Below are 16,103 nucleotides of genomic sequence, written 5' to 3' on the forward strand. Positions count from 1 at the left end.
ATGTATGTGTCTAGTAATTTTGGGCTGTATGGTTGGCATTGTGTATGCGTAGAGACTCTGGTTTCTGTTATTTCTCTCTGCTAAATTCTGGGTTGTATTATGGCAGGTTGTTATATTGCTGGCTGGTCACCATGAACTTGTGGAGTCTTGATGTTATGCATTGTTTGGGTGGATCTGTAGAAAGCCTGAGATGTTTATCAAGCTTTTCTATCTTGGTGGGATTGAAACTCTAAACTGTATCCCTGGAGCAGGCAGTAGCTGAAATCTCTGCTCATTTCTTTCAGCCTTCTAGCTGTTGCTTTCAGATGGGCTCCTTGGAATCTCTCCTACATATGTACCATTAAAGAGTTAACTGAGGATTTGCAGGAATTTTATGTGTAGATTTTAGGGCTCCTACTGTTGGCTCCCTCCTTTTTGTTATTTTCTTCCTTAATACAGCCACTCTGGTAGTCAGTTGACACCTCAAACCTGTAAAACTCTAGTTTTCTGCTTGAGTTCTAACCACCCCATATTGTACAAACTAGGACTGGCTCTTGGGAAAACCTGTATAAAGGTGACCCTCACCCAGTGAGTGTGGGTTCCCTTCTAGTATGAATTCCTCCTAGTTTGTATCTGCTTTTTGTTACTCTTGAGAGCCTTCAAATAGTTGTCCACAGTTAGTAAATGCTATCTGCAAGAGTGTTAGTCCTATATAAGCTACTCTGCTGTTACCAAAACTGGAGTCTGTATTGAAATTATGGGGTAAAAATTAAAATATCTGATAAATGAAATAACTGAGACTATTTAGCATGTACGTACTTGGTTTTATTTAATATAGAAGACCAGTTTGTTCCAGAATTCCATACAGAATTCCTGAATTCTGTATGTTATTGCTTATCTAAGGTTAATATAAGTAGGTTTTTGAATTAAATTATTTGGTCAGTGAGTAACACATCAACAGAAGTGATTATGAAGAAATAATCTCAGATTCCTTCTGAGTTTTTGTTGTAGGTCAGTCATAATTCAGAAATGGTGCTGGTATTCAAAAATTTACCAGGTAAATTTTACAGTCCAGTCACACTCTTGGAAAACACTGAGAGTCACAGTCTTACGAGCTGTTAAGTAAGCATTGTGTATGTTTGTTCAGCCATGTGTTTGCAAAATGCAGTTACTTTTGATGATTGTGCATTGTACTTATTTTATTTGACAAAATCATGCCTGTTCACCAAGAGGTACACAGAAGTCTTTCTGTATATAAGACATGTATATCAGTACTGAAGGTACCATCTAGTTGTACTTTACATGTACAGAGATGTCTTTTTAATTTTCTGCTAATTGGATTCCTGCTCCCCACTCCCTCATGTACTAGATTATAATATATATAATAAAAGCTTAAAATGGGCTTTCTCTATTGCTCTTTTTCCTTTTTAAACAATTCTAGGAGAGATTTCACTAATGCATCATTGAAAGTCTAACCGTGGTTCAAGTAATTGGGCCTTAATGCCTCAGAACTTTGGCTTAAAGTAAAACAAATTTATTCCTACCCAATATGGCTACTTTTTCTTCTTATTTAAAGATGTTCTTTGCTTAAAACCTTTTGCTCTTTAGTCTGGTTTAAGCATTTAACCCTAAAATCTTGTTTCTGTCTTAAAGAATATTTTGTAGTTTTTAAATAAAAACTATCAGGGTTAGAACTAGAATATATAATAATAATCTAACATGATCACTTGTAGTATATAGGATATTTAAATATTGATTTTTATCTTTTCAATATTTCATAAAAAGACAGCCTAAGAAAAATTTACCCTTTATTTTTCTAAATTTGTTTTTAAAAAAGCAATAATATTGCTTTATTTATGAAAGTTGTCTGGTGTTTAAATTGCTGAAGGAAGTGGTAATGATAAGGTGATTATTTAAGGTTCCACCTCATTTTGCATCTGAGAATTAGTACATTCTTTTAGTGAAGTATTTAGTGTGTGGGTGTCACCCTTCTTATTTTATTCTCTAATTTTACAGTACTGGAAAATAGAATAGGAACTGAAACACTCCTTGATCTTTAACTTGTAGAATCATCCGTGCTTATTAGAAGAAAAAGATTCGTTTGAAAGAGAAGGGAGGACTTTGTGAGAAATTAATGGTAGCTGATGGGCATCAGCACTAACAAGTCAGTGAAAACTTGTGTACCATTCACAGTGGAGTCGTGTGTGTATGTGCACGCGCGTGAATGAAAATTATTTTATACCTGCTGAGAAAACATTTATTTTAAGCATTGGTAGGGATGGTGTCTTTCCTACACCACTGAATCCCATGTCAACCACAGTTCTTGGTTCATAGCAGGTCTTAATCTTATACTTTATCACACACCTTATTCCACCTGTATCAAGTGCCTACAATATGTAAGACCACTGTAGGTTCTTTGGAGAGCATAAAGTTATATAAAATATGGTTCTTGACTTCAAAAAAAACTTATAGTTGAAGAGAAGAATTACATTCTCATGAAAACTATGCAGTGAAAGGTAGGTAGTACATGATAAATGCATAGCAGATGCTACAAGATAGTAAGATCCACGGTAATTATTGAGATGTAAAATGAATGCTGGCACAAGGAGGTATATTTGTTGCAGAAATGAATAAGATCATATGCAGTTAGGATGATCAAGGAAGGGTTTGTTTAAAAATGCCGCAAAAGGGACTTCCCTGGTGGCACAGTGGATAAGACTCTGTGCTCCCAATGCAGGAGGCCTGGGTTCGATCCCTGGTCAGGGAACTAGATCCCACATGCGTGCCGCAAGTAAGAGTTCACATGCCTCAAGTAAGGAGCCCGCGTGCCACAAATAAGGAACCTGCAAGCCACAAATAAGGAGCTGACCAGCCACACTAAGGAGCCCGCCTGCCACAACTAAGACCCCATGCAACCAAATAAATAAATATTTAAAAATAATAATAATAAAGATTATGTATTTTTAAAAAAGCCACAAAAAGCTAGACCCTTGAGGTGTATATTTGATTTGTATAGATAAGATGATACTCCAAGGAAGAAGAGAAATTAACATATAATACAAGACTACCTGCTATGCATTGTATAAATATTATGTTATAAATATTAACTTTAATACATTTCTTTGTTGTCTTTCTACCAGGCACTTTACATACAACATGTAATGTTTATCCATACCCCTAATTTATCCTTTTGTGCTTTATATCCCTAACACAGTAGGACTTTAATATCACTAAATGTCAGGAAGCCATATACATGGTGAACATGAACTGGTTGAATGAGAAATTATTATATTGACCACGCTCTTTTTTTATTTTATTTTTTAAAGATTTATTATTTATTTATTTATTTATTTATTTATTTATGGCTGCATCGGGTCTTAGTTGCAGCACGCGGGATCTTTCGCTGTGGCACGCAGGCTTCTGTCTAGTTGTGGCATGCAGGTTTTCTCTTTCCAGTTGTGGCGCGCAGGCTCCAAGGTGCGTGAGCTCTGTAGTTTGCGGCACGCAGGCTCTAGCTGAGGCACGCGTGCTCAGTAGTTGTGGCACGTGGGCTTTAGTTGCCCCGCGTTATATGGGATCTTAGTTTCCTGACCTGGGATCGAACCCACTTCCCCTGCATTGTAAGGCAGATTTTTTTCCATTGGACCACCAGGGAGGTCCCTGACCATGCTCTTATTAAGTCAATTCACTCATCAGATATTTGTTGATCGCCTCCTACATGCCTAGTTCTGTTACGTTATAGGCAGTGGATATACAATAGTGAGCAAAATATCCTAAGTCCATACCATTAATGAAGTTTACATTCTAGTATGGAAAGTTAGGCCATAAATGAAAATATAATACTTCATGAGGTTATAAGTGCTGTGGAGAAAAGCAAAAGTCAGGTCAGGGAGATAAAGAATACTGGTGAAAGGGTTAAGATATTGATGTTTTGTAAAAGGTAATCAGGAAAAGCCTTTCTGATAAGGTGATATTTGAACAGAGATCTAAAGGAATTGAGGAAGTAAGTTGTTTATGTATCTAGGGAAGAACATTCCAAGCATCAAGTGCAACAACAAGTTCAAAGGTACTTGGCATGTTTAAGGAATAGTAAGGCTGGTTCAGTTAGAGTGTAATGAGGGAGGGGGGCAAGTGTTAGGAAATAAGCTTACAGAGGGATAGTTCTAGGGGACAGAGGTCTAAGTCCATGTAGGCTGTAGCAAGGATTTAGGCTCTAGGCTTTTATTCTGAGTAAGATAGGAAGCTGTTGGAAGGTTTTAATCAGAGATTTGACATGTTCTGATTTAGGATTTAAAAGAAATCACTGGCTGCTCTGTGAAAAATAAGACTGTAAAAGGGGAAGGGTGGAAAGCAAAAAGATCCATTAAGAGCTGATTGCCAAAAAAAAAAGAAAAAACCGGTAATAAAATAACCTTTCATTTAAGAAATGCTAGGCTACCAAAATTAAAATAGAGATCTAGCAAAAAATCAAAGATAACAAATACTGAGCACTCATCATATGAGAATTGTAGTGGTGTATAAAACATTCCCTGCCCTTACAGTACAAAAATTACTTTCATAATGGAAAATTTTCTGTACGTTGATGGAACTGATTAACTTAGCTTACTCTTTGAAGAATGGAATATCCTCTTGCTTATAAAGTACTTAGTTAATCTTATAATAAAGGTAAGAACTGGTAGCAACAATGATTTTACTTTGAAATCTTCATTTTACCCCTTTAAATTAAATACCTAAAATCATAGCCCAAAATATTCAACTTGAAAGTTTCTATGGAGAGCCAATATTCAGCTTGTCATCATCCCCAGAGCTAATTCCTGTAGCTGTCACTGCAACTTAAACATGCCTATTTCTCCCTAGAAATTACAAGTAAAATACCATACACCTGGAGGTCAGAGTGGAATTGACACCATTTTTCCAGGAAAAGAAAATATTCTGGTAAGCATCCTGAGAAGGATGCCCCAGAATGCCTATAGGAAGTGGATATTCAGTTAATACAAGTGAGAGGATTTTTAAAAAAACATTACCAACTGTACTGGCCCCATAGTTAGTCCTCTGTCATTTCTAATATAGCAGAAGCCTCTTTTAGCATATCATTGGCATTTAAAATATGGATTTTCCTTTAATGATTATTTAAAACAACTTAAACCCCTAGAGTTTTTTCCTTCCTGTCTTACATATATTTATGTAAGGATAGAACTTGGCTTTTGTAAAGCATTTTCTTGGTCCATTTTGGGATGTCCTAAGTTTAGTATAAGTTAGTGACATTGATTCTTTTTTTGGGTTGGCCAAAAGTGCCTTTGGTTTTTAAGTACAAATAAAAGACACATTTTTCATTTTCACCAAGAACTTTATTGAACAAAGTATTCACCGTTTTGTTCCACTACCTTCTGCCATTTTTCAGGCAACTTCATAATTCTGTTTTCCCAAAACTTTTTATCTTTTTGAGCAAAGAACTGTTCCCGGTGCCTTTTACAGTCTTCCAGGGATTTTTTTTCCATTAAGAGGATTTTGGAAAGACCAAAATAAATGGAAATCTGAAGGTGCAATGTCTGGTAAATATGGCGGATGAATCAGAACTTCCCAGCCAAGCTGTAAGAGTTTTTGCCTGGTCATTAAAGAAACATGTGGTCTTGCATTATCCTGATGGAAGATTATGCGTTTTCTGTTGACTAATTCTGGACACTTTTCGTCGAGTGCTGCTTTCAGTTGGTCTCATTGGGAGCAATACTCGTTGGAATTAATCGTTTGGTTTTCCGGAAGGAGCTCATAATAGAGGACTCCCAATCCCACCATGTACACAACATCACCTTCTTTGGATGAAGACTAGCCTTTGGTGTGGTTGGTGGTGGTTTATTTCACTTGCCCCACGATCTCTTCCCTTCCACATTATTGTACAGTATCCACTTTTCATCGCCCGTCACAATTTGTTTTAAAAACGGAATGTTTTCATTACATTTCAATAGAGAATTGCATGCAGAAATACGGTCAAGAAGGTTTTTTTTGCTTAACTTATGTGTAACCCAAACATCAAAGCGGTGAACATAACCAAGCTGGTGCAGATGATTTTCAGTGCTTTAATTGGATATTTTCAGTGTGTCGGCTCTCTCCTGCATGGTGTAACATTGATTGTTCTCAATTAATGTCTCTGTTTGATCGCTATCAACTTCAACTGGTCTACCCAACCATGGAGCATCGTCCAGGGAGACATCTCCATCACGAAACTTCGCAAACCACTTTTGACATGTTTGATCAGTCACAGCACCTTCTCCATACACTGCACAAACCTTTTTTTGCGTTTCAGTTGCGTTTTTACCTTTCTTGAAATAATAAAGCATAATATGCCAAAAATATTGCTCTTTTTCTTCCATCTTCAATGTTAAAATGGCTACACAAAAACTCACCAATTTTGATAAGTCTTTTTGACTTATAAGACGCTGATATGACAGCTGTCATATACAATCTAACAAAATTATTTCGAATGAAGTTAAAGACAACTGAGCGCTACCAGAGCCATCTTACGGAAGAAAACGAACGAACCTTTGGCCAACCCAGTAATTTAATTGAAATATTTTTAGGGAGCACCAAATTTTTCAGATACATTGATTAAATTTTTATGTCTGTGATTTGTATATAATATTAGTGTTTCACAAAGCAAATTCCTCTTCCCAAGATTGTTAGCTGTTTCTTCACACAGCCCTTTCCACAGTGCTTTCCATATAGAAAGAACTTCCATTTATACTAGGCAACATAAGGTAATAGGAAAAATATGAACTTTAGAATCTCGACTCTGCTATTCATTTGGTGGATGGCAAATACTCTCTTTAGCCTTAGATTTCTATAAAATGGGGATATTAATACCTTCCTTACAAGTTATTGCAAGGATTATGATGAGAAAATATGTAAAGTTAAGCACTCATTATTACCTTTTTTTTTTGCCTACTTGATTTGATTGATTACTTCACACTCCTTACAGATTATTGTTACAGCATTGGCCTTACAGCACCCTCAGAGCACATTAGAATCATCTGGAGATTTTGGGGGTTTTTGTTGTTGTTTTTGGCCACGCCACAGGTCTTGAGGGATCTTAGTTCTCCAACCAGGGATCAAACCTGTGCCCCCTGCAGTGGAAGTGTGGAATCTTATCCACTGGACCACCAGCGAAGTCCCTCATCTGGAGAATTTTAAATGAAATGTACTAAGGGCCTAGCCCCACCCAAACTAGTAGAATCTGTCTTTGGGGGTGGGACCCAAGCATCTGGTGTTTTGCTTGTTGTTAAGTTTCCTAGGTAATTCCGATGCACTATAGGTGTTGAGAACTAGTGGTCTTGAAGGAAGGACTTCACACATAACCTTTCAAGAAAGCTTTCCTGAAGTATTTAGTTCTAATTATTCTCAAAGGTAAAAATAAAAGAGTGGGGGGACCTATGGGGTCATGTTAACCTATTTACTCCTCTGTGTCTAATATATTTAATTTTGTAGATAATGGAGGCTTGTTGCTTTGTTTGAGTGTATAGTTCTCTGGGGAATTCCCTGGCGGCCCAGTGGTTAGGACTCTGCACTTCCACTGCAGGAGGCACGGGTTAGATTCCTGGTTGGGGAACTAAGATCCCACAAGCTGCGCAGTGCGGCCAACAAAAAAAAGTGTATTTCTCAGATCTACCAGTTAATGTTCTGGTCCCTCTTTTTTTTTTTTTAAATTAATGTATGTATTTATTTTATTTTTTGGCTGCATTGGGTCTTTGTTGCTGCACGCAGGCTTTCTCTAGTTGTGGTGAGCAAGGCTGCTCTTCTTGTGGTGCGCGGGCTTCTCATTGCAGTGGCTTCTCTTGTTGCAGAGCACGGGCTCTAGGCGCATGGGCTTCAGTAGTTGTGGCACACGTGCTCAGTAGGTTTTTTTTTGGCTCACGGGCTCTAGAGCGCAGGCTCAGTAGTTGTGTTGCACGGGCTTAGTTGCTCTTCGGCATGTGGGATCTTCCCCGACCAGGTATCGAACCCGTGTGCTCTGAACTGGCAGGTGGATTCTTAACCACTGCGCCAACAGGGAAGTCCCTGTTCTGGTCCCTCTTAATTGTCATTTCCCCCCCATTATATTTGCTTGTGTTAATTGAATCTTTGTTTTTAAAAAAATCCTTTTTCATATTTGATTGGAGAGATTCAGTGGCATTTGTTTTTCCATCTAGTTGAAGTTTATCAGCGTTTTCCTTCACTGTCACTCTGCATATAAATTTAAAATTCCTTTTATAATTCCTTTTTCTACAAGAAACTGAGTACATTGATTTCTTTTGTTTTCTGGGGTCAGGAGGAGTCAATGGGCATAAGTATTGCTAATTTTTCTTTTACTTGATTTAAAAAAACAGGCTTTCTCAAATCTGTGATCATCTACTAAATAGTATTATGGATAGTCATGCCTAAAGAATTATCTGAGGGACTTCCCTAGCAGTCCAGTGGTTAAGACTCCATGCTTCCAATGTAGGGGGCGAGGTTTGATCCCTTGTTGGAGAACTATCCCATATACTGTGCAGCGTGGCCAAAAAAAAATTAAGAATTATCTGAGAATTCAGATGGAAGTGAACTCAAAAAAGCCAGTGGATAAAGGCACTAATCAACTATTTGTACTGCACTGTGTGCTTTCTGATGTGTTTTCACACGCATTAGCCATTCTTACAACTAACATTTTAAAGAATATCTACTGCGTGTCAGGTACTAGGATAACAAAGATGAAATATGAGCCTTGTCCTCCAGTGGTAAAGTCTAGAGGGAAAGACTGGGAGGTAAATAGACCATTATAATCAGTGTAATAAAAGCTCTGAAAGAAGAAATGCAGGGGACTTCCCTGGTGGTGCAGTGGTTAAGAATCCGCCTGCCAGTGCAGGGGACATTGGTTCGAGCCCTGGTCTGGGAAGATCCCACATGCCACAGAGCAACAAAGCCCGTGTGCCACAACTACTGAGCCTTTGCTCTAGAGCCTGTGAGCCACAACTACTGAGCCCACGTGCCACAACTGCTGAAGCCCCCGCACCTGGAGCCCGTGCTCCGCTACAAGAGAAGCCACCGTGATGAGAAGCCCGTGCACCACAACGAAGAGTAGCCCCTGCTCACCGCAACTAGAGAAAGCCTGCACGCAGCAACGAAGACCCAATGCAGCCATAAATAAATAAATAAACAAACAAATTAATAAATATATTTTAAAAAGAAGAAGAAATGCAGGGTGCTCTTGGAATATATAGAAGTGTTTAATTAGATTGGAAGATGATGGGATTGAAGAAATCTGGGAATGGGTTAGGGAGGTTTTTCTCTGAGTTATCAGGGAATGGATCCTGAAGGATCTATCAGCTAGACAGGTTGAGCTGGGAGCAGGGGAGGATATTCCTATGTTATATTATGAGAATAGGTAGATGGGTGTAACTCTAACAATACCCTCCCTGAAAGACCTCATTAGTTATGTACTTTTCACTAACTAGAACTTACTTTAATTTTTTAAAAAGCCTCAAAACTTGTAAACCTTGTTCCATTTTCACAGAAGGTAAACAGACCTTCCCTATGCCTCCAACATGAAAAAAAAAATTTCAATTTCTAAGCTAGCCCATAATAAAATATGCTTAGAAGCCAAAAAGATTATGTATCTTGAACAGGTAGGCAGTTTAATAAATATTTCATGTCCGAGCAAGCTATGAGATCTTGGGGAAGATTTCTGGATTTTCCTAAGTAAGAACATTTCATTTCTGCTTTAATATTTTCAGATGGATCTCTCCCAACCCCCCCACATTTTTCCTGTCAGTTTTACACAGTTTCTTAAAGCAGGATTTTGTGCCTATTGGTGCTTTGCTGTAGTCCTAGAATTCTTGCAGAATTTCAAAACATTCTGTTCCCTTAGCCCACAGGACCATGGGTTATTGTGACTGATACTCAGTTCTGATAGGAAGAGAGCTATTGTATATGAAAGACTTTCTATGTAGAAGATCAGCCCTAAGCAGTTTACATAATGATTTCCCTTAATTTTCACAATAGTCAGTTAAGTGTACTATTATCTTAAGCCCATTTTACAGATGAGAAAATTGAAAAACAGAAAGATGACCTCTCACATAAGTGGCCTACCCAGAATGTAAACACTTCACCTTTTAGGTTTTAGCCATCTCACCTTAATATCTTTTGCTTTCAATATGTGATTTGTATGTCTTTGTAGTCATAGTAATACACTGGAATTATTGAAAGAAGTCTTTATGCACACTGCTTTTTTTAGTGCCTTCCTTTGCCAGATGAAGTCCATATTCTTTGCAGGTCTTTCTTAGTCTGGCTTTCAATATATATATATAGCTTCATTCTAATCCTTTTAAATATTGTGTGCTCCAGTTGGTCTGGACTACCTAACCATTCTTGAAAATCATTGCGGCCAAAACTGAATATCACCATTATAGAACGGATTTCTGGGATACAAGATTTGTTTAGTGCCACATTGTCAGCTGCTAGATTATTCCAGTAGTCACTATACTCATTGCTGGTTTGCAGTACTAAATAGATGGTTGTTTTCAGTTGATGTTGGAGGGGAAACACATTTTTTTTCAGGCTTTCTTATTGTCTATAAAATATGTTTTTCCTTCATACTCTATATTCTTTATCTCTGGATGAAAAGTGATTTTTAATGGGTGTTAGACTTTTCCTGATGCATAAAATTTTGAGCTGACAAAGTTAACATTCTGCTTTTAATTCATTATCTAATACTATTATATAAAAACTTCAAAAGGATTAGAATTATTGTCCAACTTGGCATGCATTAATTAATTATAAACACTTGCGAGTTTTGAAAGGGCATAATATTCTTCCTAAAGTTATCTAATGCACTATATTAACCTATTTCTGTGTTCATTTTGCTTTTGTAAATTTTAAGTTACTTTTGTTCATAAAATTAACAGCTTTCACAGACATTAATTATTGCAGCATTTATTCTTGTATCTAGATCTAGAGTGCTGATCTGTATTTGAAACTGAGTATTCATATATTAATCCAAATGGACCCACCTTTATACAATTAATGTTACATTGATTTGATTGATGGTAATTTACACAACCACATGATCTTTGATCATGCACGGTTTCTGATGTTCAAGTAAGCATTCTGCAATTTTAAGTCTAATAGCTGATTTTGGTTGAATATTGAGGCTAATGCCTAACTTTGGCACATCTCTAAATGCTACTAAACGTTACAGAACCAAGACAATTATACTTTTATTCAGGTCTTCCTTAATCCTACCACATCATACTTATTGCCTACAGATAAAGATTTGCTCCTTTTCTATACTTCTTTCCCTAGACAGATTACTTATAGTTCCATTCTTTCATCTTTGGCCTTCTTTCTGTTTCTTCTCATTTTAATTCAGCAACATTTACGGAGTGCTTAAACTCTGAGTGCTTTGTATGGTATGTTTTTGAACCATGTGAAATCTTTAAAACTACCTTTAAATCCCAACTCAAATGTCATTGCCTGAGGATTTTTCTCGGCCTCTTGAGTAGGGCCTTCTTACGTCTGTATTGTCATATCATTTTCTACTTCCTTAGTTCATAGCACTCATTGCATTGTAACACAAGGAATGGTTTGAGTCTTATCTCCTTTGCCAAACTGTGAGCTCCTTGAATCTAAAAAGCACATCTTGTTCATTTCTGTGTCCCTAGAGAACTGTAGACAGTGCCTCAAGTAAGCAGGCACTTAGTATAAGGTAGTTAACATCATATGTGCATTTTAATTTATAGGAATTTTACACTGCATGCCTAACAAAAAGAAATGATTGAAATAATCTGCAGTTTTACCTGCCATTCTTCTCAGTAAGTGGGTAGCTAGGTTTGGACATGAAGTAGAGTATGACTCTGTTGTTCCTTCAGTCAGTTTCTGTTCCCACATGCCTCTCAAAGTGAACATCTCACCAGGATTGAGTGTGGTATGGTGGTTTCTAACATAGTGATTTCCTAAGGAGTTATCAAGGGCAATTTTGACTAGATTGACTTTCTCCATATGTACACTAACTTTAGAACCTAACTCATTATAAAATAGGAATGCCACTATACAGTTTAAATGAACATTCTGTCCTTACTCTGAGTTCCTGTAGTAGTTTGTTTTTATGACTCAAATGATATTTTTGCTGCTTAGTTCTTAGCTGTTTGTTCATGTCTAATCTCACCCGTTGGAAAGCAAGGATCCTCTTTGTATTTGACATGCTGGTTTTCACATGATATTCATTTTTAGAATAAATAGACATTTTAATGTGCTTTCATTTTGCTAAGGTCTAAGGAATAACCCAGAAACCATATCCTTTAACTCAACCATCCAGTGGTCATCCCTTTACTTGATACCTTTTGCTAAATTTTCCCTCCCAATTATCACGTCTCTTTTTCCACAGCTCTTCCGACGTGTTGCAGCAGCTCTGCCTGGAATGGAAAGCACACAGGACAGAAGCAGAGAAGACAGTATCCTTTTTGTTTCATCAGGAAATTTTATTGTTACTACAAGTCTTTAGAGCCCCACTTGGTTGGCTTAGGAATATTATGCCATTGCCTTTTACAGCCAAGAATTGATGGTTTAGGAGCAAAAAGTTTTTCTATAACAAATGAGATCTGGGTATCCAGTTGCATTCTTTGCAGCCTGCTGCTCACTACAATTAATCAGTGAGAGGGTTTGTGTTTGTTTGCTTGCCTGATTTTTAATGAGCAGGAAACTCTTAACATCCCACCCTCCTGCTTCTTAATTTTGACATCCCTTGGCTCTGGGCTTTTTCCCCACAATATATATCATATTTCCTTCCCCTGCTTTTTCTATCAGTTGAACTGTCTACTTGGCATAGGCAGGAGATAACTAAGTTTGGAGCTTTATCGTGGCCTCTGCTTTCAGAAATGGGACAGAATGAAGCACATGTAATATTAGTTATTTAAAAGAACTTTGATATTTTCCTTGTTTGTCTCATATTTACCTTCTAGTGTTTTTCCATATGCAGACAGTTTTATTAAGCCATAGAATTCATAGCACTTTGTATTCAGCTCTTCCCACTTCTGAATGTTTTATGTTTTCTAAGCCTTTACTTTAGCAGCATAATGTGTTCTATAGAGTTGAAGCCCCATTATTTATTAAATTCTCTCCCTGTTGTGGAACTCTCTTATAGGCTATTTTCAGATTTTTATTATAGATAATTTTTTAAGGAACATCATCTTTATGTGATTTCTTACTCCTGTAGAATAATTTCCTTAGGATAGATTTCCATGAGTAGGAATTAACCTTATTCTGAACCTTGCTGCATATAGGAGATATAAGCAAGTTTATTCCATATGAGCACCTTATATGGTGAGCCAGCTATATAGAAAATAGTGGCTGAGTAGTCTCTGAAGCCAAATAGGAATGGAAGGGGGTCTTAGCAGAATTGTCAATGTTCAGCAGAATTGGAATTGTACTTTCCCATTTATAGTTCCTTAGCTTTTGTTTCAGTGATTGACATAAAACTGGAAAAGCCTCAGGAGCAACCAGTCAGCGAAGGAGGCTGTTCCTGCTAATCCCCTATGGCACCTTCAACTTTCCTCCAGAAGCTCACTGCTTTGGCCCCCTTACTCTTTCATTGACTGCAGTGTGAATATTGGCTTGACCCTTTTCCCTTCAGTAATAACATATTGCAATTCAGCATTGCTGCCTGTCTCTTGGAGATGATCTATTAGCTTCACAAGCACAAAAAAGTCAGTGTCTTCATTATTTATATTTTACAAAAGCCAAACAATTCAAGCATATTCCAGTGACTTTAAAAATTAGATACATTTTCTTAACATTTTTTTTTCCTTTTTAATGTTATGAGAATGTACTTCAAAGTGATGGAAATCTCAACAGTATGTGGCTTGGTTAAGGAGCAGTTGTTCACAGCAGCACTTACCTACCTACTTGATCTCTCCCTGCTTTACTTGCTTCTTCTTTACCCCGTTTCCTATTCCAAACCTCCCTCCGTCAAAACAAACAAGAGGGGGTAAAGCAGTAGTCAGACCAAGCCCATTGGAATTATCCTTCAGTTTTAGCAATACCACTTGCTCTCAAGATATCCAAAATTTTTCTTAAGCACTGACATAAATTACTTAGACCTTAATTGAGGTCAAAACTCAACTATCATGGTAGGCAGTGCTGGAATAAGGAAAAGGTTCTGGTGCGTCTTCAGAATAAGTCCTAATGAACATACTGAGTACTTACAAGTAAATGAACATAAAATATATTTCTGACCAAAACAAATGATTCTTTCACATGTTAGACTCCGGGAGAGAAAAGTAAAAGTGCTTCAGAACAGGTTTTAAATATTTAATTCTTCTAAGAGCTGTTTCTCCCAAGATTTTAAATTTGTCAAAATCGAGTTCTTCTGTTTGTTTAAAAAACAAAACTAAACTTTTTTAGGCAATAGATTTCTCTTGAGTTTTCTTTTTCTTTCTTCCTTTCTTTCTTTCCTTCTTTCTTCCTTCCTTCCTTCCTTTCTTTCTTTTCTTTGAAAAGCTATGCAGGCAAGGCACTGTAGAAATCAAATTACTTTAAGAAGAACCAGTGGAAGAATTTAAATTTGGCACTTTGATCGAAACTACTGTAACCAGTAGAAACAATGATATCTAAAGCTTACCAACTAAAGAATCCTCAACAGAATAGCAAATACTTTGCCCAGGACAATTGAGGTCAAATTGAAAATGGAAACAGTTTTCTTATAAGCCCTAGAGGCAGATCTGAAAAAGCATACATAGAAGAGGGAAAGGAGAGAATGAAAATAAAACTTAATATGCAGATTTATGCCTTAGTTTTCAGCATTTTTTTATGTTGGTTCTGTCAATCTGGTTTTGCTTTTTATTAGATCTGTATAGTTTGCTTAATTAACTAGTGATTTAATTTTATATTTAAGCTACAATTAATCTTTTTTCTTTGGTGATATTTATTTCTTTGCCTTTTTTAAAACTACTTTCAATTTTTAGATGTTTTATTCAGTCATTTAGAGCTTCATAACAATGGCAATATGTATTTCCCTTAAAACACTGCAAACAAATATACTAGGAGTGCACCATTTTAATCTTTACTAGTTATTGTGAGATTGCTGTGTAAGTTAATAAATACATTTGTAAATACATTGTTTGCAAGAAGAAAATTTCTGAGTTACAGCTCAGGAAAAGCCTGCTGAATTTATGTTGTAAGCATTACTTAACACAGTATAAGGATGAAAAGACAACTGAAATATCTTCATAGTTCCTCATCCCCTCATTGCAACAAAACCCTTAACTGGGAGAACCTTATTCCTTCCCCTCTCTTTCCTCTTCCTCCTCCACTTCCCACTTACTGTCACCTTATAATATTCAGAGAGCACTTGGATTATGGGTCTGAATAGAGAAATGCTTTCAAATAATCATTAGCCCACATACCCCAGTAACTTGTACTCAAAGACGGGATGGAGTTGTAAAGTGCTTTTATAATACAATATTATTGTTAAAGGCAAGGGTTGACTCTTTTGTTTTATTTTGACATGGCATGTCCTGAAATAAATATCAATTCAATATGGCGATGGGTCATATTCTTTATTTGGAAGAAGTTGTGATTTCTGACATGGGGGTGATTGTGTTCCTACACTGTAGCATTTGATTCTTTTTAATGTATCTTTAAGGCAGTAACCAGTTAGTGCTGCTTTTAATATTGGTCTTTTTATTTAGCTGGGGGTTCTTCAACCGAAGCAGTGAAGTGTGTTCATAGTGCACTTTTTTTTTTTAATAAACACAGTTTTGCTGCCCAAAAAATGTATAAATAAACACAAAAGAAAACACTTATTGACTTGGTTTCCCATTCCTGCCAAAGTGATGAATTACTATGTGCTACTTCCTCCCTAGGACTATAAAGGGAATGTGGAATCCAGAAAAATAGCAAAACAACAACAAAACTGCGAAACCCCTGGGGAGTCACAAGACTCTTTTCAACTGTTGAGGGTGAGGGAAAGTGGCTGTAACTTGAAAGATAGGGCCACTGGTGGAGGCAATAATAGGATGTGTTAAGAAAAGCAGTTTAAGTTCTGCTTATGCTTCCTCACTCCTAACTCCACCTTTGCCTTTGGACAGGGGTGGCAAACTGCCCTCGCACCAAATCCAGCCTCC

General features: G+C 37.0%; 1 protein-coding gene across 2 annotated transcripts in view; it reads left to right on the forward strand.

Annotated features, from left to right (window-relative positions):
* The window catches only part of RAB6A (RAB6A, member RAS oncogene family), a 78,968-nt gene extending 63,449 nt beyond the window's left edge, over nt 1–15,519 (forward strand). Inside the window, exons 7-8 of one of the 2 annotated variants that reach the window (XM_036860512.1) lie at nt 12,368–12,434; nt 13,444–15,519. In XM_036860512.1, the coding sequence (XP_036716407.1) occupies nt 12,368–12,434; nt 13,444–13,508 (132 nt within the window). In that variant the 3' untranslated portion in view covers nt 13,509–15,519. The remainder of the gene's footprint in view (nt 1–12,367; nt 12,435–13,443) is intronic. The other variant, XM_036860511.1, reaches the window with a different exon arrangement.
* The last annotated feature ends 584 nt before the right edge of the window (nt 15,520–16,103 follow it).

Source organism: Balaenoptera musculus, chromosome 8 (genome assembly GCF_009873245.2).
Source record: "Balaenoptera musculus isolate JJ_BM4_2016_0621 chromosome 8, mBalMus1.pri.v3, whole genome shotgun sequence".
NCBI classification, from domain to species: Eukaryota; Metazoa; Chordata; class Mammalia; order Artiodactyla; family Balaenopteridae; genus Balaenoptera; species Balaenoptera musculus.